Source organism: Chiloscyllium punctatum, chromosome 8 (genome assembly GCF_047496795.1).
Source record: "Chiloscyllium punctatum isolate Juve2018m chromosome 8, sChiPun1.3, whole genome shotgun sequence".
NCBI lineage: Eukaryota > Metazoa > Chordata > Chondrichthyes > Orectolobiformes > Hemiscylliidae > Chiloscyllium > Chiloscyllium punctatum.
Window position 1 is genome coordinate 80953789 of NC_092746.1, and position 22768 is coordinate 80976556.

Genomic DNA, 22768 nt, shown 5'->3' on the forward strand with positions numbered 1-22768 from the left:
CACTAGACATTCAATGCTCTATCCTCTCATTCATTTCTCTGCACCTCCACCACCACCACTTCACCGTCAGCATAAATGCCACTTTATCCTAGCTGCTATCAATTCTGAAAAGAGTCATAAGACTTGAATCATTAATTCTGCTTTCTCTCCACAGATGCTGAGATTCTCCGGAAAATTGTTTCATTTCAGACTTTCAGCATCTGTTGTTTTCTGTTTTAATTTAGTTATGGGATCCTTGCTTTCCCTAACATATATAAATGATCAAAATTGTGGTGTTACATGGTCAATTTCAAAGTTTGCAGATGACACAGAACTGCACAAGGACATTGAGACTTTGGTGGAGTGGACAGATGGGTAGCAGAAAAAGTTCATTGTTATGTTTGGTACAAAGAACAAGGAAAGACAATTTGAAATATCAGGTACAATTCAAAAGGATGTTCAGCAACACTGAGACCTGGGTGTATATGTAAAAGGTAATGTTCTCACTAGAGTGAGACAAGGGATGGTAGTTTAACCTGAAGGTCCCCATGCCTCAGGTGAGGAGCAAGCTTAAGAAGAAGATTCATTCATGATAACCTCAGCCAGTGATGGACATTGAACCCACACTGATGCCATTACCTTGAGTCACAAACTGGCTATCCAGCCAACTGTGCTAACCAATCTCAATGACATGCCACTGTCTATAACTCCTTCTAAAAGCTTAATCCTAAATTCTTTAGGTAGCTAATGAAATTATCTACTATCTCTACTATTTTGGTGTGAATTTTCCAACCTTTGTTAGATTCTGAAATGTTCTTACAGACTGGAAAGTAGCAAATGTAATCCTTCAGTTCGTAAGGGAAGGAGTCAGAAAACACCTTTCGGCAGTCACTTTGACATCTGTTGTGGGGCTGGTGTTAAAATTAACTGTTAAGCAAGTTATAGTTAGGCATTTAGTGAACCTCAACATAATCGTGAAGAGCCAGCATTGGTTTTGTGAAAGAGAAAGTCTTTAACCAATTTATGGAAATTCCAAGAAGGAGTAACATTTATTATGAATAAAGAGGCATCTATTGACAGACTCTACTTGGATTTCCAGAAGGTATTTGACAAGGTTTCATTTAATAGATTATTGCACAGAGTAGAAGGTCATGGTGTATAGGGTAATATATAGGGATTGAAAATTGGCTGGCTTGCAGAAAACAGAGAGCATGCATAAATGTTTATTTATTCAGATTGGCAGGATAGGATGAATGAGGTTTTTTTTTAGACAACTGATGTACCCCTCAACCTTTTATAATTTTTATCAGTGGTTTATATAATTGATTGAAGGTATGGTGGCAACTTTGCAGAAGATATGAAGATATATAGGAAACCATACTAAAAGCAAATATCTGCAAATACTGGAAATCCAAAATAATAGCAGAAAGTGTTGGAGAAGCTCAGCAAGTCTGGAAATAAGCTTAGAGAGAAAAACAGAGTTGATGTTTTGAGTCCAGTATGACTCCTCTTTGGACTCAAATTATTAACTCTATTGTTCTGCCTTACCAAAGCTGTCAGACCACCTGCATTTCTCAATTACTCTCAGATATCATTATAGTTAGGAGCGTATGTTATGAGGGTGACATAACAATAATGCAGATAGATTAACTGAGTCAGCAAAAATTTGTCAGTTTGAGTACAATACAGAAAAATGTGAAGTTGTTCACATTGATGGGAAGAACGTAAAAGCAACATATTATGTAATGTTGCGTATCGTGCAATCACCACCAGTAGGTGGCACAAAGGGCACTCTGGGTTGAATTTTAAGTTTTTTTTGGCTGAGTCTGAGTTACTTTACGTTTTATGGGGAATTTTCACCATGTGGGCTAATGAGCTGTATCTGACCAAACCACTTCATTATTTACCTACCCTGCCCCTGCACATGCACATGCAATTTCTATTCCACATGCTATTCCCACAAGAGCTCACTGTGCAATGGAGATCTTGGATTTCAATGCCGTTGCTTGTGCCCGCGCCATATTTAAAAGATCATGGTCTGCCCAGACAAGCACTGCCATTCTGGTACTGCCCTGCATGGTTCCCGACATTTTCCCCAGATATGACAGGCAGAGGGAAATTGGCGCTTCACTTTGAAAGGAGGGTGCTGGAACGCCTGAGTTGGTGGACAGTGGGACTTTGGCTTCCCCTCGATCAGGAGTAGAGGCCATGACACCAGGCCATGCCTACCTGCTTTGAAGTTGCCTGTAAGGTTCAATTACTCTGAGCTATACTGTAGGAAGAATGTCAATGTCCTGCTCCACTCCACCAGGGTAAGTTCCACTATCTTCTCTCCGATATTTCTCACAGTCAGTCTATCTCTGCTACCGTACCCATCTTCCACCAAACCTCACTCACTACCACTTTCACAATTACCTGCAACATCTCCCCTCATTCGCTGCTACTCACTCCAAACTCCAGAACCCTCCTCTGCCTGCCCTCCATGCTGCCTACTCACTCACTCATGACATTCCCACCTGCACCAGCAGTAACAGTTGTGCCAACCACTTCCATCTCCTGTAATATCAGCCTCGCTCTCATTTCAGCCCAAAATAGGTCAGGAATGGTCAAGATGGGTGGTGTTTTCCTGTCATTCAACTCCTCACCCCTTTGAGCAGAGGACCTTAACTCTGATTACCCCAAGTGGGCTCTGGACTGGTACAGAAGACAGCCCTTCACATACTGTGCCAGGAATTGCTAGCAATGGCTATCCCCCCTTGATTTAACAGAAACCTGCTGACAGCTGTCACAAGCTTTCTGGCTTCGTGATGGTGCTGAATGGCACAGCAAGACAGACGTGATGTGAGTCTGATATCTCTGGCTGAGAGACCAAAATGCAACATGGCAATTCAAGGCAGAGATGCTGTGAGATAGACTCGAAGTGAGTGCCCGCATTAATAGCAAGCAAATCGACCGAGAACCACAGCTTGGTCGTCTCCATGAGCTGAGTGTGTGTCCCTGAACAGTGTCTTTGCAGCAACATTGCTGTAATAGTTACTGGTGCAGCATGGCATGCAGTGTGAGTGTAAAAGCATCCTGTAATTTGAATTGGAGATGTACTGTGGCGATTTTAAGAGTCCCAGTCTCTTCACAAAGAACTTAAAATTGCCGGAATGTATAAGGAATTCGTCTCCTACCTGATTACTGAATGTCTTTATTTTATTGTTTTAAGTTTCAGTGCCACAACTTCAATATGATTACTCCAAAAGGAAACAATTTCCCCTTGCTCAGTGTTGTCTCCTTACAACCTTCACCCTGCCTCACCTCAATGCCAAGGAAGGCTCTACCAAGGAGAAGTGGGGGTCAATGGTAAATCACAGGCCAGAGTGGATGCAACTCCTGCTCCCCTCTGTCTCCTGCTGCTGGCCATCGCCAACACCTCATCCAGGTTCCACAGATTCCAGCCATCAACAGTGACCCCAAGCTCCCTGCTCCATGGGCAGAAGAGACCTAGTTCACCATTATCTCACACCATCCCTCCAGCCCCCACCTCCACAGCTCCCTGCTCTCATGCACCCTCAGTGGGCTCAGCTGTGCATGCACTGCTGACACCTCAGTGGACAGAATTGGTGTGCAGCCTGCTGCAGCAATTCTCTGCCATTACTGCTCCATGGATAATCTCAGTGTTCAGCACACAAGTTTGTGTGCACTAACAGTTAGAGTCATAGAGTCATAGAGAAGTACAGCACGGAAACAGACCCTTTGGTCCAAACTGTCCATGCCGACCAGATATCCCAACCCAATCTAGTCCCATCTGCCAGTACCCGGTCCATATCCCTCCAAATCTTTCCTATTCATATACCCATCCAAATGCCTCTTAAATGTTGCAATTGTACTAGCCTCCACCACATCCTCTGGCATCTCATTCCATACATGTACCACCCTCTGTGTGAAAAAGTTGCCCCTTAGGGCTCTTTTATATCTTTCCCCTCTCACCCTAAAACTATGCCTTCCATTTCTGGACTCCCCGACCCCAGGGAAAAGACTTTGTCTATTTATCCTATCCATGACCCTCATGATTTTGTAAACCTCTATAAGGTCACCCCTTAGCCTCCAACACACCACGGAAAACAGCCCCAGCCTGTTCAACCTCTCCCTGTACCTCAAATCCTCCAACCCTGGAAACATCTTTGTAAATCTTTTCTGAACCCTTTCAAGTTTCACAGCATCTTCCCGATAGGAAGGAGACCAGAATTGCACGCAATATTCCAACAGTGGCCTAACCAATGTCCTGTACAGCCACAACATGACCTCCCAACTCCTGTACTCAATACTCTGACGAATAAAAGAAAGCATACCAAATGCCTTCATCACTCTCCTATGTTGACAAAGGTCCATATTTTCCTCTGAAAACTTTAATGGTGATACAGCTATGTGTATAAATTGTTGAAGGAGACTTTGAGTCTTTTTCCATTATTAAACATTTTTTTCTACTGCAATTAAAAGTTTCAAGATAATTGAAGGAAACAAGTTTTTGCCATGGTGATCTGTGCAAAAGACAGAAGATTTCTGTATTTGTGGCATCACCCTGTTAATGTATTTACTTGTAGCAGGCAATCTGTGGAAATTTCAACAATGCACAATACTTGCAGTTTAGCAGCAATGTCAAGGACAACACATTGGATATGGCAGCTTTTTCACTATTATCTTATATCCAATTAATAAAATGTAATATGTTTGAGCCAAAAACCACAAATAAGGCTTCTACGTTCCTCCTCCCTTGTTTATTTTTTATGCTAAACATTGTTCTGTTATTTGGCCAAAGAACAGGATGATTTATGAAGGGAAACAAAAAGCATTGAAAGCCATTTGAAAAGTGTCTGGTAGTTCCTTTTTAATGACCACATAAAATCACAACCAGGAACAGTTTTTATAGTGATTGCAGCATTATGAAAGTAATCACATCCTTTTCATTAATGAAGTAGTCGAACTACAGACAATTGCAGCCATGTGGTGCAGTAGTACTAATACAGCATTGATGTCAATGTCAAGAGTGCATCCAATAAAATCACAACATAGCCAATGCTCAGGGTGTAATAATGAAGACCAGCTCCAAGGAAGTTCTATAATGAGTGCGCTACTAATACAGGATACATTTTTCAATTATTTAATCACTGTTATGTGATCGCTTTTTGAAATAGCTAAATGGTTCTCTATTTCAATATAAAAAACACAAAACGTAAGTTTAAAGTTAAGCCAGTTAACTGCTTTTGGTGCAGACAATTGTGTGCCTGAATTCCAAGTGATGATTTTGATGGGCAGCATGCCTTACCAGGAACATCCCTTTAAAATGGGCAAGATGTGTGGCTGCTGTTATGTTGACTTCTTGGCTTAATTCCAAGTGAATGTGCCAGCAAATTATTTGTGATCTTTGTTACCAACTTCCCATTATCCAATGTAACTCTAGGATTTTCCTCCAGGCATGAAAGCAGATCAACAATGCCTCCATTCAAAAACAGCGGGTAATTCTATAATGTTATGCAAATGATAAGAATAAATTTGCCAGTACATTTTATGTTGTTTGAACCATAGTGGTGCTGGTTGCTTTGAAAGGATGTGCATTCCATGTTTGCTACGGTGATGGAAAGAATTTTTAAATTACTGTCTGCCTCAGTGTATAAGCACATAGACAAAGACAGGGAGAGCTGATCCTTTGTCTAGGGTACATAAGGATTAGGAAGGCATGAATGGGGCTGTTTCTGGCTTTGCCAACCCAAACCTGACTCCTAGAGATATGAGTGGGTAAGGATTGACTTGGAAACCCTCCCTCCACTGCCCTGAACAGAGTCAGAGAAGTGGGAATGCTAAGGCAGGCTGCTGGGAAGTCAGCAATCAGGGAGCTCACCCAACTCTCCATATCATTTCTTTGTCCCCTAAACTTAACCTTCATCTTCTTCCATCGCCATTTGTCCCTCACACCCCCATTATATCACACCAGTACCACCATTTCCAATGGTCCCTCTATACTTATGCATATCTCATGCCCCTAGTTACATTGGGACACTCCTCCTAACCCAGATGAATTTGAGTTCATCGCATTTGAACAGCACTCTCCTTCCCCAATACTGCCAGTGCCCCAGGAAGCAAATCTTTACCACTCATTAAGCCCCATGTATAATTGTTCCAGACTATGCTAATTCATGTCTAGTTTTGAGGTTCTGAGTTTTAATTTGGACCCGAACTCCTCTGACTCTTTCAGCAGATCATTCTTTCTATTCTAGGATAGGATGGGGGAATTTCAAGACTAATGGGCATATTTTTAAGATGAGGGAAGAGAGATTTAAAAAACGAGATGAGGGGCAAATTTTCTTGTGTGGAATGAACTTCCCCAGGAAGTGACGGATGCAGTCACAGTTACAACATTTAAAAGACACTTTCGATAAGTACATGAATAGGAAAGGTTTGGAGGGAAATGGACCAGGAGGTGGCAGGTGTGGCTAGTTTAGTTTGGGATTATAGTCAGTATGGACCGATTGGGCCAAAGTCATAGTGTCATAGCGATGTACAGAACGGAAACAGATCCTTCGGTCCAACTTGTCTATGGCGCCCAAATATCCTAAGTTGATCTAGTTCCAGTTGTCAGCTTTCAGCCCATATTCATTTAACCCCTTCTTACTCATGTAACTCAAGATGCCTTCTAAATGTTTAATTGTACCACCCTCTACCACTTTCTCTGGCAGCTCATTCCATACATGCACTGCCCTCTGCATGAAAAAGTTGACCTTTAGGTTGCCTTTAAATCTATCCCCTCTCACCTTAAACCTATACCCTCTAGCTTTGGACTCTCCCACCTGAGAAAAAGACCTTGATTATTCACCCTATCCATGCCCCTCATGAATTTTTCAACCTCTCTAAGGTCAGTCTTCCACCTCTGACAGTCCAGTGGAAAACAGCCCCAGCCTCTTCAGCTTCTCTCCATAGCTCAAACTCTCCAATCCTGGCAACATCCTTGACTATCCTTTCTGAACCCTTTCACATTTAACAACATCTTTCCTGCAGCAGGGAGATGAGAACTGAACACTGTATTCCAAAAATGGCCTCATCAATGTCTTGTGCAACCACATCAAACATCCCACTTCCTATACTTAATGTTCTAGCCAATGAAGACATGTGTGCCAAATGCCTTCTTCACCACCCTACATGCGACTCTTTCAAGGAACTACATATCTGCACTCCCATGTCTCTTTGTTCAGCAACACACCCCAAAGCCCTTATATGAAAGTGTTACAAAAGTAATCATTTGTTTCAAATGACACACAGACTTAAATGGTATGACATCCTGAGTAACCCTGTGAGGTTTGTAACGTTTATACTGAGGATGGAGCTTAACACAATTGCGACAGTATATTGATTTACACTGACTTTTTCATCATTATTGCTAGAAACTGGTTCAATGAGTTAAATGGTCAGATTTTCTCATCCATAATTTTTACTTGTTCTTTTTTGTGTGATACAGATTCTCAGATATGGGAAATTAATGTTGCATTCCTAGGATCCAGTGTTTTATTTGGTAGTTCCTTTATCGTTCACTTCACTTCCACACCACCAATTAATAAAGGCAACAGCATGTACCACTGAGAAGATACCTCATTTCATTGCCAACACCTTCCAAACACACCACTTCAATCACCTAGAAGGATGAGGGCAGCTGGCACATGGGAACTTGAAAGCTCCTCCTTCAAACTACCCATTATCCTCACTTGAATATATCTCAACATTTCTTCAGTGTCACTGGGACAAAATCCTGAGGCTCTCACTCTAACAGCACTGTGGGTATGCTTATGCCGCAAGGATTGCAACAGTTAGAGATGTCAGCTCACCATTACCTTCTTAAAGACAATTACTCTTAAGTAATAAGTGCTGGCCAAACCAGCAATACCTACATATCCTGAATAAATGAAAGAAAGTTCCTTACACTTAACTAAGTTACTAAAATTAGGTGCAAAATAGAAGTTGGTTTATTCATTACTGCAGCAAGGTAAAACTTTGGTTTGAGTGTTCAACAGGCATTCTCACTCACCAGGTATAAAAATGTGATAGTTAAAGTTCCATCTTATGGAAATCTGAGTTTAGTTTTCTCACTGCCTTCAGGAACCATACTCTAAATCGGAGTCAAAATGGTCTTGAAATGTTAACTCTGTTTCTGTCTCCAAAGACCCTGCCAGAAATGCTTCAATTTCCCAGTACTTTCGGCTTTTATTTCAGATTTCCAGCAGTATTTCACTTTTATTCTCCCAGGTGTCTTTTGGGTCTAGAAATTTTAAATTGTGTCAAAAGATGACAAAAATGGAGAAGGGGCAAAAAAGTGAGTTGTAAAACTGCATTGAAGTTTTTGTGTTAGGTATCACAGTGATGTTACTGGAAGGCAATGGAGTTGTGATATTTTACTTTTACTGACCAGCAAATCCTAACATTCTTCTGTTGTTAAAAATACCTTCTTGGCAGGTCACTTCATGTATCTTGAAGCTAGACCGGGAGGTTTGAAAGGTGACAAAGCCCATCTGAGAAGTTCAATATGGAAGGAATCAAGTGCCAAGTGCAAACTGTCATTCTGGTATTATCTGTCACAAAAAGCTACAGGTCTTATAAGAATTCTTATTAAGGTAAGACCTTGGCCATAGCAACATACAGTGATTGCTGATGTAAGAATTTGATAAATACCCTTCAAATTGTTGAATTATAGTGAGCTTTGCACCGAATAATGTTTTATTTCAACCTGCAATTGCCAGTCCTCTCAGTACAATTTGCAGTTCATTGCCATGTCAGCAGTCAGAATTCCAAAGAGGCCTCCTCGTTTATGAAGGAATAAGGAGTTTTCTAAGCATCCAATATGAAATATGGAACTAATTTCATTCTGCAAGTGCACTGCCCTCACATTTAAAAACTCAAAGAAACGCGGCAGCCGGGTTTCAAGAAGCAGGCTCTCCATATCTTCATTAAGAATCCTTACACATGTTTAAGGCCCCACTGTAAAATTGGCTATCCTAAACACTGTCGGCTCCAGAGCTTACAGAGACTGCTCCAAGTAAGATTTAAAAACAAAATTATCTGAGTGTAAAGCTGTGAAATATAGGAGTTGATATCCTGTTTCCATATTAAAATCAAAGGCTATTGACAGCCAACATTCATCCTCTACTCCAGTCCACTCCCTTTCTATCCTAATTGCTGCTCTCCTGTTGCCCAATTCAGTTTCTCAATCACCATCTCACTCCCTCCCATGATCACAGCCTCAGTACTTCTCCACGTTACTGCCTCACTCCTTTTCCATCACTCCATCCTACTCTCTCCTGATCACCATTTCAGAATTAATTCTCTCAGTCAATGCCTCATTTCCTCAGTCATCGCCCTACTTCCTCTCAGTCACTGTCTCACTCCCTCTCAGTTGCTACCTTACTCCCTCGCAGTCATTGCCACACTCCCTCTCAGTCGTTACCTTAGTCCATCTCAGTCATTGCCTCACTCCCTCTCAGTTGCTACCTTGCTCCATCTCAGTCACTGCCTCACTCCATCTTAGTCACTGTTTCACTCCCTCTCGTCCCTTCCTCACTCCCTCTCAATCATTACCTTACTCCCTCTCAGTCACTGCCTTACTCCCTCTTGTCACTGCCTCACTTCCTCTCGTCACTGCCTCACTCCCTCTCAGTCACTGCCTCACTCCCTCTCAATCATTACCTTACTCCCTCTCAGTCACTGCCTTACTCCCTCTCGTCACTACCTCACTCCCTCTCAGTTGTTACCTTACTCCATCTCAGTCACTGCCTCAGTCCATCTCAGTCGTTACCTTATCCCCTCTCAGTAGCTGCCTCACTCCCTCTCAGTCATTACCTCACTCCCTCTCAGTCACTGCCTCACTCCCTCTCAGTTGTTACCTTACTCCATCTCAGTCATTGCCTCAGTCCATCTCAGTCACTACCTCACTCCCTCCCAGTCACTACCTTCCTCAATTTCAGTCACTGCCTCAGTCCATCTCAGTTGTTACCTTATCCCCTCTCAGTAGCTGCCTCACTCCCTCTCAGTAGCTGCCTCACTCCCTCTCAGTCATTACCTCACTCCCTCTCAGTCACTGCCTCACTCCCTCTCAGTTGTTACCTTACTCCATCTCAGTCACTGCCTCAGTCAATCTCAGTCAATACCTCACTCCCTCCCAGTCACTACCTTCCTCAATTTCAGTCACTGCCTCAGTCCATCTCAGTCGTTACCTTATCCCCTCTCAGTAGTTGCCTCACTCCCTCTCAGTCATTACCTCACTCCCTCTCAGTAATTGCCTCAGTCGCTCTCAGTCACTGCCTCACTCCCTCTCAGTCACTGCCACACTCCCTCTCAGTCATTACTCACTCCCTCTCAGTAATTGCCTCACTCCCTCTCAGTCACTGCCTCACTCCTTCTCTGTCGTTACCTTACTCCCTCTCAGTCACTGCCTCACTCCCTCTCAGTAGCTGCCTCACTCCCTCCCAGTCACTCCCTCACTCCCTCTCAGTCACTGCCTCACTACCACTCAGTAGCTGCCTCACTCCCTCCCAGTCACTCCCTCTCAGTCACTGCCTCACTCCCTCTCAGTTGTTACCTTACTCCATCTCAGTCATTGCCTCAGTCCATCTCAGTCACTACCTCACTCCCTCTCAGTCATTACTTTCCTCAATTTCAGTCACCACCTCACTCCCTCTCAAGTCACTGCCACACTCCCCCTCAGTCGTTACCTTACTCCCTCTCAGTCACTGCCTCACTCCCTCTCAGTCACTGCCACACTCCCTCTCAGTCATTGCCACACTCCCCCTCAGTCGTTACCTTACTCCCCCTCAGTCGTTACCTTACTCCCTCTCAGTAGCTGCCTCACTCCCTCCCAGTCACTGCCTCACTCCCTCCCAGTCACTGCCTCACTCCCTCTCAGTCAATGCCACACTCCCTCTCGGTAGCTGCCTCACTCCCTCTCAGATGTAGTCTCATCCTGTCTCTTGAAAGCTGTCTTCACACTCACTCTCTTGGAAACCACCTTCTCGTTGTAACCAATAGTTGAAACAACCGCTCCTTTAGCTGAACTGCAATTTTATTTAATAGTTTAAAATTTTGCTCTCCAATTTGCAGCTCATTGCTTTGGTTTAAACACATTGGCATTTAGAAGAATGAGAGGCAATCCATATTGAACCATAAAAGTTTCTTAGTGGGTTTGACAGGGTAGATGCTGACAGGTTATTTCTCCTTGTGGGAGAGTCTAAGACCAGAGGGCATAATCTCAGAGTATGAGTCACCAATTTAAAACAGAGCTATGGAGGATTTTTTTCTCTCTCAGAGAGTACTGCAGAGGATTGTTCAGACAGGTTTGTTCAGAATATTATCGGCTGATTTTTGATCAGTAAGAAATGGCAGGAAAGTGAAGTTGAGGATTATTAGGTCAGACATAGAGTCATAGCGTCAGACAGCACAGAAACAGTCCTTCCAATCCAACACGTTTGACCATGTCAACCAGACATCCCATTTTGACTTTGTCCGATTTGCCAGCATTTGGCTCAATCCCCCTAAATTCTTCCTATTCATAAACCCATCCAAATCCATTTTAAATGTTGTAATTGTACTCTCCTCTAGTACTTCCTCTGGCAGCTCATTCCATACACACACTATCCTCTGCATGAAGAAGATTGATTTCATTGAATGACGGAGCAGACTCAAGCCAATGGTATATTTCTGTTCCTGCATCTTATGGTCTTTACTCATCCTTTCTCTCTGTAACTACATGTAGAACAAAATGTAAACAGATGCACATAATCAAACACTGAACAAGTGAACAATTGAATGCTCCAATTACTTTACAAAATTATGAGGGGCATGGATAGGATAAATAGACAAAGTCTTTTCCCTGGGGTCGGGGAGTCCAGAACTAGAGGGCATAGGTTTAGGGTGAGAGGGGAAAGATATAAAAGAGACCAAAGGGGCAACGTTTTCACACAGAGGGTGGTACGTGTATGGAATGAGCTGCCAGAAGATCTGGTAGAGGCTGGTACAATTGCAACATTTAAGAGGCATTTGGATGGGTATATGAATAGGAAGGGTTTGGAGGGATATGGGCCAGGTGCTGGCAGGTGGGACTAGATTGGGTTGGGATATCTGGTCGGCATGGACGGGTTGGACCGAAGGGTCTGTTTCCATGCTGTACATCTCTATGACTCTATGAGTCTAAGTCAACTGAAAACGCAAAACAGCAAAATCATCTCTTCAAAAAATCTATTTAAGTACATGGAGACTTCAACTGCTCAAATCCTCCAAGCTTGTGGATTCTTGCAAAAATTATTAAAGAATTTTAAATGTATATATGTAATGATTTCATTTAATATGATTTATTGACAATGAGCCAATAATGACCTGATATAATTATTCTTCTAGTTCTTTTTTCCTTTTCTCGTCTCTACATTTCATCAACAACTGGGCTTTCTTTTTAATTAAACATTGTTTCATTTATTGCTTTTTATTTCAATGGATAAGTGTTCATTAATGCTGTGAAGTATTATTTATTCTAATTATTGAATGTCACTTTATTAGGTAAAACTTACCTGAAAGTGGAAATGAAGAGTGCAATTCTTTTGTGAAACTCTGCAATATTAATTGATACTGTACAATGTCACCTAGGAAGCTGAAACATCACAATACAATCCTGGTAAAATGGAGCAAATTATTGACTAAGAAATGCAGGGTTTTTTAAATTCATATTTGGATGTGGGTATCCCTGGAAACATGGCATTTGTTGCATTTCCCTAGTCATCCTGAGAAAGTGATATGGACCATTGAAATCCACGTTTGCAATATTATGCCACAACTGAATGGCTTGCTTGATGATTTTAAAAGGCAGTTAAGAATCAACAGTATTAGACTGGGCACTTAATAAACAAGATGTGATACAGATTTTCTTCTCCAAATGATGGCAGTTTATGAGTTAAATTAAGTGTGGGAATCCATCTTGTTTCATGATGATGAGATATATACAATGCAGGTGAAGCAATGACTCCATTGACATTGAGATTCATATTAGTTCCATGAAAAAAATGGGCTTCCACAGAATTGCTCACAATTGGATAGGTCAGGACCTTGTTCATGTGCTGTGCAAACCCGAGTAGGTCAGTTCAGGAGGTGGGAACAGCCAAACCTGCATATACTGGCTGAAGGCCTGGCTGTTTATGTTGGCCCAAAAGAAATACACTTGTGTGTCCTAGGCCTGTGAAAATATTTCCGGGGCCCATCTTTTGAATAGTGGCCAACAGTTCCATTTAGTGTTCACTGATTAGGCACTGAACGTGGAAAATATCTCTTTCAAATTGTGCTTAAAGTTGGTCTTCAGTTTTAGGAACTCTAATCTTCAATATTTTGATTTCATGGAACATATGTCTGTGAGTTATCTGGTCTGGATATTAATGGTCACAGAAGCCAGTATGGGCTGCAGTGCACATGGATATAGCAGGGTCTATAAAATTGACATAAAATTATGAGTTCTAATGATGAAATAGTGAATTACAGTGAGCTGAATTTTCTCTGAAAATGTACTGGAGATTTAGATTTGTTTCAGGAAGATTTAACACATCTTTTCTAAAGATATTTTGACAACACTGAATGAGGATATATTTATTTTGTGTTTATCTTATTTGAGGACATCCCAATGCTTTGGCTCAACTCTGTTAAAACGTCATTACACCTTGTCACTGAGGACCCTAGGATGAGAGAAATTAAATCTAGCTGGTGTTAGGGAAGGTTCCTAACTTAGTTTAGTATGAATCGTTAAGCTATGTTGTAACCTTTTATAATTACTTTGGATTTTACAGTAGTGGCCACAAGGTTACAATCAACCAAATGTATTGATACCTCCATGAATTGTTTAATTACATCATAACTAACACTACAGTTATCTGTAAGAATAATAGGGTGGTTATGGTAGGGGATTTTAACTGGAGAAAGTGAGGACTGCAGATGCTGGAGATCAGAGCTGAAAATGTGTTGCTGGGAAAAGCGCAGCAGGTCAGACAGCATCCAAGGAGCATGAGAATTGATGTTTCGGGCATGAGCCCTTCTTCAGAAATTCCTGAAGAAGGGCTCATGCCCGAAACGTCGATTTTCCTGCTCCTTGGATGCTGTCTGACCTGCTGCGCTTTTTCCAGCAACACATTTTCAGGGGATTTTAACTGCCCAAACATAGACTGGGACTGCAATAGTGTTAAGGATTTAGATGGAGAGGAATTTGTTAAGTGTGTACAAGAATATTTTCTGTTTCAGTATGTGGATGTACCTACTAGAGAAGGTGCAAACCTTGGCCTACTCTTGGGAAATAAGGCAGGGCAGGTGACTGTGGTGTCAGTGGGGGAGCACTTTGGGGCCAGCAGCCATAATCTACTAGTTTCAAAATAGCGATGGAAAAGGATAGACCAGATTTTAAAGTTGAAGCTATAAATTAGAGGAAGACTAATTTTGACGGTAATTAGGCAAGAACTTTCAAAAGCTGATTGGGAGCAGATGTTCGCAGGTAAAGAGACGACTGGAAAATGGGAAGCCTTCAGAAATGAGATAATGAGAGTCCAGAGATAGTTTATTCCTGTCAGGGTGAAAGGAAAGGTTGGTAATATAGGGAATGCTGGATGATTAAAGAAATTGAGGATTTGGTTAAGATCGAGTGAATCCTTATAAGATTATAAAGGCAATGGGAGTGTACTTAAGTGTGAAATCAGGAGGGCAAAAAAGGGGACATGAGATAGCTTAGGCAAATAGGGTTAAGCAGAATCCATAGGGTTTTTATAAATACATTAAGGACAAAAGGGTAACTAGGGAGAGAATAGGGTCCCTCAAAAATCAGCAAGGCGGTCTTTGTGTGGAGTCGCAGGAGATGGGAGAGATACTAAACAAGTATTTTGCATCAGTGTTTACTGTGGAGAAGGACAAAGAAGGTATACAATGTGGGGAAATAGATGGTGACATCTTGAAAAATGTCCATATTACAGAGGAGGAGGTGCTGGATGTCTTGAAATGCATAAAAGGGGATAATCCCCAGGACCCAATCAAATGTACCCTATAACTCTGTGGGAAGCTAGGGAAGTGATTGCTGGGCCCCTTGCTGAGATATTTGTATCATTGATAGTCACAGGTGAGGTGCTGGAAGACTGGAGGTTGGCTAACGTGGTGCCACTGTTTAAGAAAGGTGGTAAGGAAAAGACAGAGAACTATAGACCGGTGAGACTAACATTGGTGATGTGCAAGTTGTTGGAGGGAACCCTGAGGGACAGGATTTACATGTATTTGGAAAGGCAAGGACTGATTAGGGATAGTCAACATGGCTTTGTGCGTGGGAAATCATGTCTCACAAACTTGATTGAGTTTTTTAAAGAAGTAACAAAGAGGATTGATGGAGGCAGAGAAGTAGACATGGTCTATATGGACTTTAGTAACTTTCAACAAGTTTCCTAATTGTAGACTAATTAACGAGGTTAGATCTCATGGAATGCAGGGAGAACTAGCCATTTGGATACAGAACAGGTTTGAAGGTAGAAGACAGAGGGTGGTGGTGGAGGGTTGCTTTTCAGGCTGGAGGCCTGAGACCAGTGGAATGCCACAAGGATTGGTGCTGGGTCCACTACTTTTCGTCATTTATGTAAATGATTTGAATATGAACATTACAGGTATAGTTAATACGTTTTCGAGGTGTAGTGGATAGCAAAGAAAGTTACCTCAAATTACAATGGGATCTTGATCAGATGGGTCAATGGGGCTGAGGAGTGGCAGATGGAGTTTAGTTTGGAAAATGTGGGGTGCTGCATTTTGGGAAAGCAAATCTTAGCAGAACTTATACACTTAATGGTAAGGTCCTACGGAGTGTTGCTGAACAAAGAGACCTTGGAGTGCAGGTTCATACTTTCTTGAAAGTAGAGTCACAGGTCGATGGGATAGTGAAGAAGGTATTTGATATGCTTTCCTTTATTGGTCAGAGCACTGAGTATAGAAGTTGGGAGGTCATGTTGTGGCTGTACAGGACATTGCTTAGGCCACTTTTGGAATATTGTGTGCAATTCTGGTCTCCTTCCTATTGGAAGGATGTTGTGAAACTTGAAAGGGTCCAGAAAAGATTTAGAAGGATGTTGCCAGGGATGGAAGATTTGAGCTATGGGGAGAGGCTGAATAGGCTAGGGCTGATTTCCCTGGAATGTCTGATACTGAGAGATGACCTTATAGAGGATTATAAAATCATGAGATAAGATAAACAGACAATGTCTTTTCCCTGGGGTGGGGGATTACAGAACTAGAGGGCATATGTTTAGGGTGAGAGAGGAAAGACATAAAAAGGAACTAAGGGGCAACTTTTTCATGCAGAGGGTGGTACATGTATGGAATTACCTGCCTGAGGAAGTGGTTGACGTTGGTACAATTACAGCATTTGAAAGGCATCTGGATGTTTATATGAATAGAAAGGGTTTAGAGGGATATGGGTCAAGTGCTGATGAATGGGACTTGATTATATGGTCAGCATGGACAAGTTGGACAGAAGGGTCTGTTTCTGTGCTGTATATCTCTGTAATTTGATGAGTAATTTCCACCTTTTCAAGTCACGAAAACAGTGAACAATGTAGAGAAATCAATATGAGGTTACTGAAACAATGGCACAGGACTAAAAAATACTATGTAGTCAATATTTATATTGATTGAGTACCAGAAAATCTTCTTGCTCCTGTAAGCAAACAAAATTTCAGGTTGTGCTCAACTTATCTCCATGGATCTGGTTTAACAGTTGAAGGTATTTCTGTATTTAACCCTTAGCCACAAGACGCGTAACTTGTTTTTGTTAAAGAGTTTCCAGAGTGTTGGTCAGAAATTCAGACATCTCCCAATATAAGGTAACTCGAGCTCATGAGGCTTTTCCATATGGCACTGAATATATTTCCAATATATGTTTCTAATACATGTGCATATCCATAGATCTTCGAAGGCAGCAGGACAGGTCAATAATGTGACTATGGGATCCTTGTCTTTATCAAGTGAGGCACTTAATACACCAGCAGGGAGGTTATGAGAAGATGGATTAGACATTAGTTAGGCCACAGCTGGAGTACTGTGTGCAGTTCTGTCCATTATATTGTAAGAAGGTTGTGACTGGGCTAGAGAGGGTACAAAAGAGATACACAAGAAGTTGCCTGGACTGGATCGACTAGATTTATCTTCTTAGAGCAGAGAAGCTTGAGGAGAGAAGTGGTTGAGATGTACATAATTAGGAGTGGCATAGATAGGAGGAAACTTTTTCCCTTGGTAGGTGTCAATAATCATAGAATACCTATAGTGCTGAAAGAGGCCATATGGCCCATCAGGTCAACACTGACTGTCACCCATCCCTATAACCCCCACATGGGTTTTTTAAGATGGCTAATCCACCTAATGGTGGTATTTTTAGTGCAGTTAATCCATATAGCATGCGCATCTTTGTACTGCAGGAAGAAACTGAAGCAAGCCCACGCAGATACAGGGAGAATGTGCAAACTCCACACAGTCAGTTGCCCAGGTTTGGAATTGAACCCAGGTTCCTGGCAATGTAAGGCAGCAGTGCTAACCACTATGCCACTGTGCCACCCCAATAGCCAAGGCAATAGATTTAGAGCAATAAGCAGAGAGTTTTAGAAAGGACCAAAGGAAAAATATTTTTACCCACAGAGTGGTGGGTATCTGGAACTCACTGTGTGAAAGGGTGCTACAGCCAGCAACCAACACAAACTTTCAGCACTTGGAACATTTGAAACACCATAGCAAACAAGGCCAAGTGCTGGAAAATAGAATTAGAGTGGCTAAGAGCTAGATGACTGACACAGACAAAATGGCTGGAAGAATTTCTTTCTTTGTTATAAAATTCTGTGACTCTATTTTTTGTCGTCATAGTCAGAGCAAGTAAGTATTATTAATAGTTTGAAACTTGTGTTCTGAGTATTTATATGGTATTGTTATGTATTTGTTAATGCAATTTCAAAAGATATGATTTTGCAGATTTTTAATGTGCTTTATCTCAATAAATAATTTAATCAAGATTATTATCCTGGTGATGGGTGTTGGCGCTGCAGTTTCAATGTCCAGCGACCTAGATTAATATTCTGGGGACATGAGGTTGAAACCCATTATGGCCCAATGGTGAAGTGTGAGATCCGTAAAATTCTGCAATTTAAAAATTACTCAATGGCAATCATGCAACCATTGTTAATTCTCATAAAACCCCATCTGGTTCACTAATTCCCTTTAGGAAAAGAGATGTACCATCCTTACCTTTTCTTCAGATCAGAGGGGTGGCCATGGGTACCCACATGGGCCCCTATTCTGCCTGTCTCTTCGTGGGGTACATGGAACATTCCTTGTTCAAGTACTAATCCGGCCCCCACCCACAACTCTTTCTCCAATATTTTGATGGTATCATCAGTGATACTTCTCTCTCTTCTCCAGAATTGGAAAAAATAATAATTTTGCTTCCAATTTCCACCCCACCCTCACTTTCACCTGATCCACCTCTGACTCCTCCCTTTTCTTCCTTGACATCGCTGTTTCCATTTCTGGGGATAGACTGGCCACCAATATCTACTATGAACCTCCTGACTTCCACAGTTACTTTGAATCCTCAAACCCTGCTTCCTGGAAAGACTCTATTCCATTCTCCCAATTCTTCTGTCACAGTTGCATCTGTTCCATTGATGCTAACCTTGACAAGGGAGGTTCCAAAATGTCCACCTTCTTCATCAATCGAGGATTTCCCAGCACCATTGTTGACAGTGATTTCAACTGGGTCTGACCCATGTCCCACAGTGGGTGGCACGGTGGCACAGTGGTTAGCACTGCTGCCTCACCGTGCCAGAGACCCGGGTTCAATTCCCGCCTCTGGCGACTCTCTGTGTGGAGTTTGCACATTCTCCCCATGTCTGCGTGGATCTCCTCCCACAATCCAAAAAAATGTGCAGGTTAGGTGAATTGGCCATGCTAAATTGCCCGTAGTGTTAGGTGAAGAGCTAAATGTAGGGGAATGGGTCTGGGTGGGTTGTGCTTCGGCGGGTCAGTGTGGACTTGTTGGGCCGAAGGGCCTGTTTTCACACTGTAAGTAATCTAATCTAAACCCTCACACCGCCTCTGCCCTCCTGTAACAGCAATAGGGCTCTCCTTGTCTTTATCTACCAGCTCACCAGCATCCACACCCAGAGGATCATTTACAGCCATTTCCGCTACCTCCAGTGAGAAGCCACCAGAAGATGCATGTTCCCCTCCCCTCCCTTGTTTGCCTTCGACGGGACTGATTCCTCTGGGTCACCCAGTTCAACTTTTTCTTCATTCCCATCACCACCTCTCACAGCCCCATGGCACCTTCCCCTGCAACTGCAGAAGGTGTAACACCTGTCCATTTATCTCCTCCTTCCTCAGTATCCAAGGGCCCAAATATACCTTCCAGGTGAAGCAGTGCTTTACCTGCACATATCACAATCTAGTCTACTGTATTCACTGCTCACAAGGTGGTTTCCTCGACATTGGAGAAATGAAGTGCAGACTGGGTGACCACTTCGCAGAACATCTATTTTCTGCCCACAAAAAAGACCATGAGCTTCCAATTACCTGCCACTTCAAAACACCACCCTGTTCTCTGGTCAACATCTCTGACTCAGGCTTGCTGCGGATGCTCCAGCAAAGCTCAGCATAAGCTGGAAGAACACCACCTCATTTTCCATTTGGGGACAGTACAACCCTCTGGACTCAATATTGAATTCAGTAGCTTTAGGGCTTGGACTTTCCCATGTCCTTGCCCCCACCCCACATACTAGGCCTTGTTATCACAAAATCTGCCACTGCACACAACCCACTGTTAGTCACTAATAATCTCCACTCACAATTATGCCCCTCCCTAGCCAGATTGTTATCCACTCCTTTGTCTACCCAACTGTTCTTCTCTCTCATTGAGCTCTATCCCCACCGATTGCTTACTCCTTGTCCTTTCCCCCCATCCTATCTTCTGCATATAATCCAACATTTTCCTAGCAACTATCAATTCTGAGGAAGGGTCACAAGACCTGAAACATTGACTCTGATTTCTCTACACGGATGCTTTCAGACCTGCTGAGCTTTTCCAGCAATTTCTGTTTGAGTTTGTGTACCATCTTTAGCTGGTCTGGCCTGGTTGACTCATAAAAGCAAGATATTGCAGATACTGGAAAGCTGAAATAAATACAGAGAATGCTGCAGAAACTTAGCTGGTCTGGCAGCATTTTTGGAGACAGCATTACAGTTAACATTTTGAGTCAGGTATGACTCTTTCTCAGAACTAGTTGACTCTTTAAGTAACCTCTGAAATGGCCCACAAAGCCACAAAGTTCAAAGTAAATGCCAGCCTTACCAGTGATGTCCACCTCACATACAAGAATAAAGAATCAATAAATGCTGCACCATACACTTTTTTCGATATTGCTTCTTTTTAAAATATTACTTTGACCGATAGGATTTGAAATAAAGGTTAAATGTTTCAAAGCAAATTGTGACCACTTCAACTCCCCCTCCCACTCTGCCAAGGGTGTGCAAGTCCTAGGCCTCCTCCATTGCCAAACTATAGCCACCCATCGCCTGGAGGAAGAATGGCTTATCTTCTGCCTAGGGACCCACCAACCACACGGCATCAATGTCCATTTCACCAGTTTCCTTATCTCCCCTGACTTATACCAGATCCAACCCTCCAACTCAGCACAGCCCTCTCAAACTTCTTCCACCTGTTCATTTTCCTTCCCACCTATCCTCCCCACCCTCCGCTGTGAGCTATCACCCCCCCCCCACAGTATCCACCTACTGCCTTCCAAGCTGCCTCCACCCCTCCCCAGCCTCACCCCCCCCCCCTCCTATTTATCTCTCAGCCACCTTGCTTCCCCCCTCCCACCACATTCCAGATGAAGTGTTAATGTCCAAAACATTAACTTTCCTGCTCCTTGGATGCTGCCAGACCTGCTGTGCTTTTCCAGCACCACATGTCTTGACTCTGAATTTTATATATTTCTTTTTATATATGTTTAGTTGTAAAACATCATTTTGCCACAACAAAGTCTTCCATTTTAGTTTTATACATTCATGGGACATAGGTGCTACTGGCTGGCCAGCATTTATTGCCCATCCCTAGTTACCCTTGAGAAGGTGCTGATGAGTGCTTTCTTGATCTAATGCAATCCATGTTCTGTGGGTTGACCCATGATGCTGTTCAGGATGCATTTCCAGGATTTTGACCCAGCAACAATGAAGGAACAGCAATATATTTCCAAATCAAGATGGTGAGTGGCTTGAACGCAACTTGTAGATGTTGGTGTTTCCTTGCATCTGCTGCTCTTATCCTTCTAGATGGAAGTGGCCATAGGTTTGGAAAATACACTCCAAGGATCTTTAGTGAATTTCTGCAGTGCATCTTGCAGACAATGCACATGACCGCTACTGGCTGTCGGTGGTGGAGAGAGTTTATGTCTGTGGATGTGGTGCTAAATAAGTGGGCTGCTTTGTCATGGATGCTGTCAAGCCAAAGTCCAATAAGGCGCAGGTTATGTGGATTGGCCATGCTAAATTGCCTGTAGTGTCCAGGGATGTGCAGGCTACATGGATTACAGAGTTACAGGGAAAGGGCATAGGGTGGGTCTGATGCTCTTCAGAGGTTCGGTATGTACTCAATAGGCCAAGTGGCCTGCAATGTAGGATGTCTATGATATTATGAAGCTTCTTGAGCATTTTTGGAGCTTCAATCATCCAGCAAATAGGGTGTCATCCATCACACTCCTGAGTTGTGCCTTGTAGATGATGGACAGGTTTTGGAGAATCTGGAAGTGAGTTACTTGCCACAGTATTCCTAGCCTGTGACCCAATCTTGTTGCCACTATCCCTTTGAGTTTCTGGCCATTGGTAACCCCAAAAATGTTGATAGTGAAGATTCACTGATGGTAACACCATTAAATATCAAGGGGCAGTGGTTAGATTATCACTTATTAGTGATGGTCATAGCCTGGCATATGTGTGGCATGAATGTTATTTGCCACTTATTAGCTGAAGCCTGAATAATGTCCAGAACTTGTTGCATTTGAACATGGATTGTTTCAGTCTCTGAGGAGTGACAAATGGTGCTGAACAATGTGCAATCATCGGTGAATATCCCCACTTTTGACCTGATATTGGACAGAAGGTCATTGATGAAGCAACTGAAGATGGTTGGGCCCTGAGGAACTCCTGCAGACATGTCCTGAAGCTGACATGACTGATTTCCAACAATCATGATCATTATCGTATGTGCCAGATATGATGCGAACCAGTGGAGAGTTTGTCTCATGGCACCCATTGATTCCAGTTTTGCAAGGGATCCTTGATGCCACACTCAATCAAATATGACCTAGGTGTCAAAAGATGTCACTATCACTTCACCACTGGAATTAATTGTTTTGTCCACCGTTGAATCAAGACTATAATGAGGTTAGGAGCTGAGCAACCCTGATAGAACCCAAACTGTGCGTTGCTGAGCAGGTTTGATAGGACTGTTGATGACATCTTCCATCATTTTACTGGTGACTGTGTAGACTGATGGCATAATAATTGGCTAGGTTGGATTTATTCTGCTTTTTATTTATAGGACATACTTGGGCAATTTTTCACATTGTCAAGTAGATGCCAGTGCTGTAACTATAGTGGAAGAGCTCTGTTAGTGGAATTGTAAATTCTGGAGCACAAGTCTTCAGTACTATTGCCAGAATGTTGTGAGTTTTGATAT

At 42.5% G+C, this 22768-nt stretch overlaps 1 protein-coding gene across 1 annotated transcript in view; it reads left to right on the forward strand.

Moving 5' to 3' along the window:
• The window catches only part of LOC140480282 (MAM and LDL-receptor class A domain-containing protein 1-like), a 404689-nt gene that overhangs the window by 205718 nt on the left and 176203 nt on the right, over positions 1-22768 (forward strand). The window contains exon 27 of the mRNA XM_072574989.1: positions 8464-8621. Coding sequence (XP_072431090.1) covers positions 8464-8621 — 158 coding nt within the window. The remainder of the gene's footprint in view (positions 1-8463; positions 8622-22768) is intronic.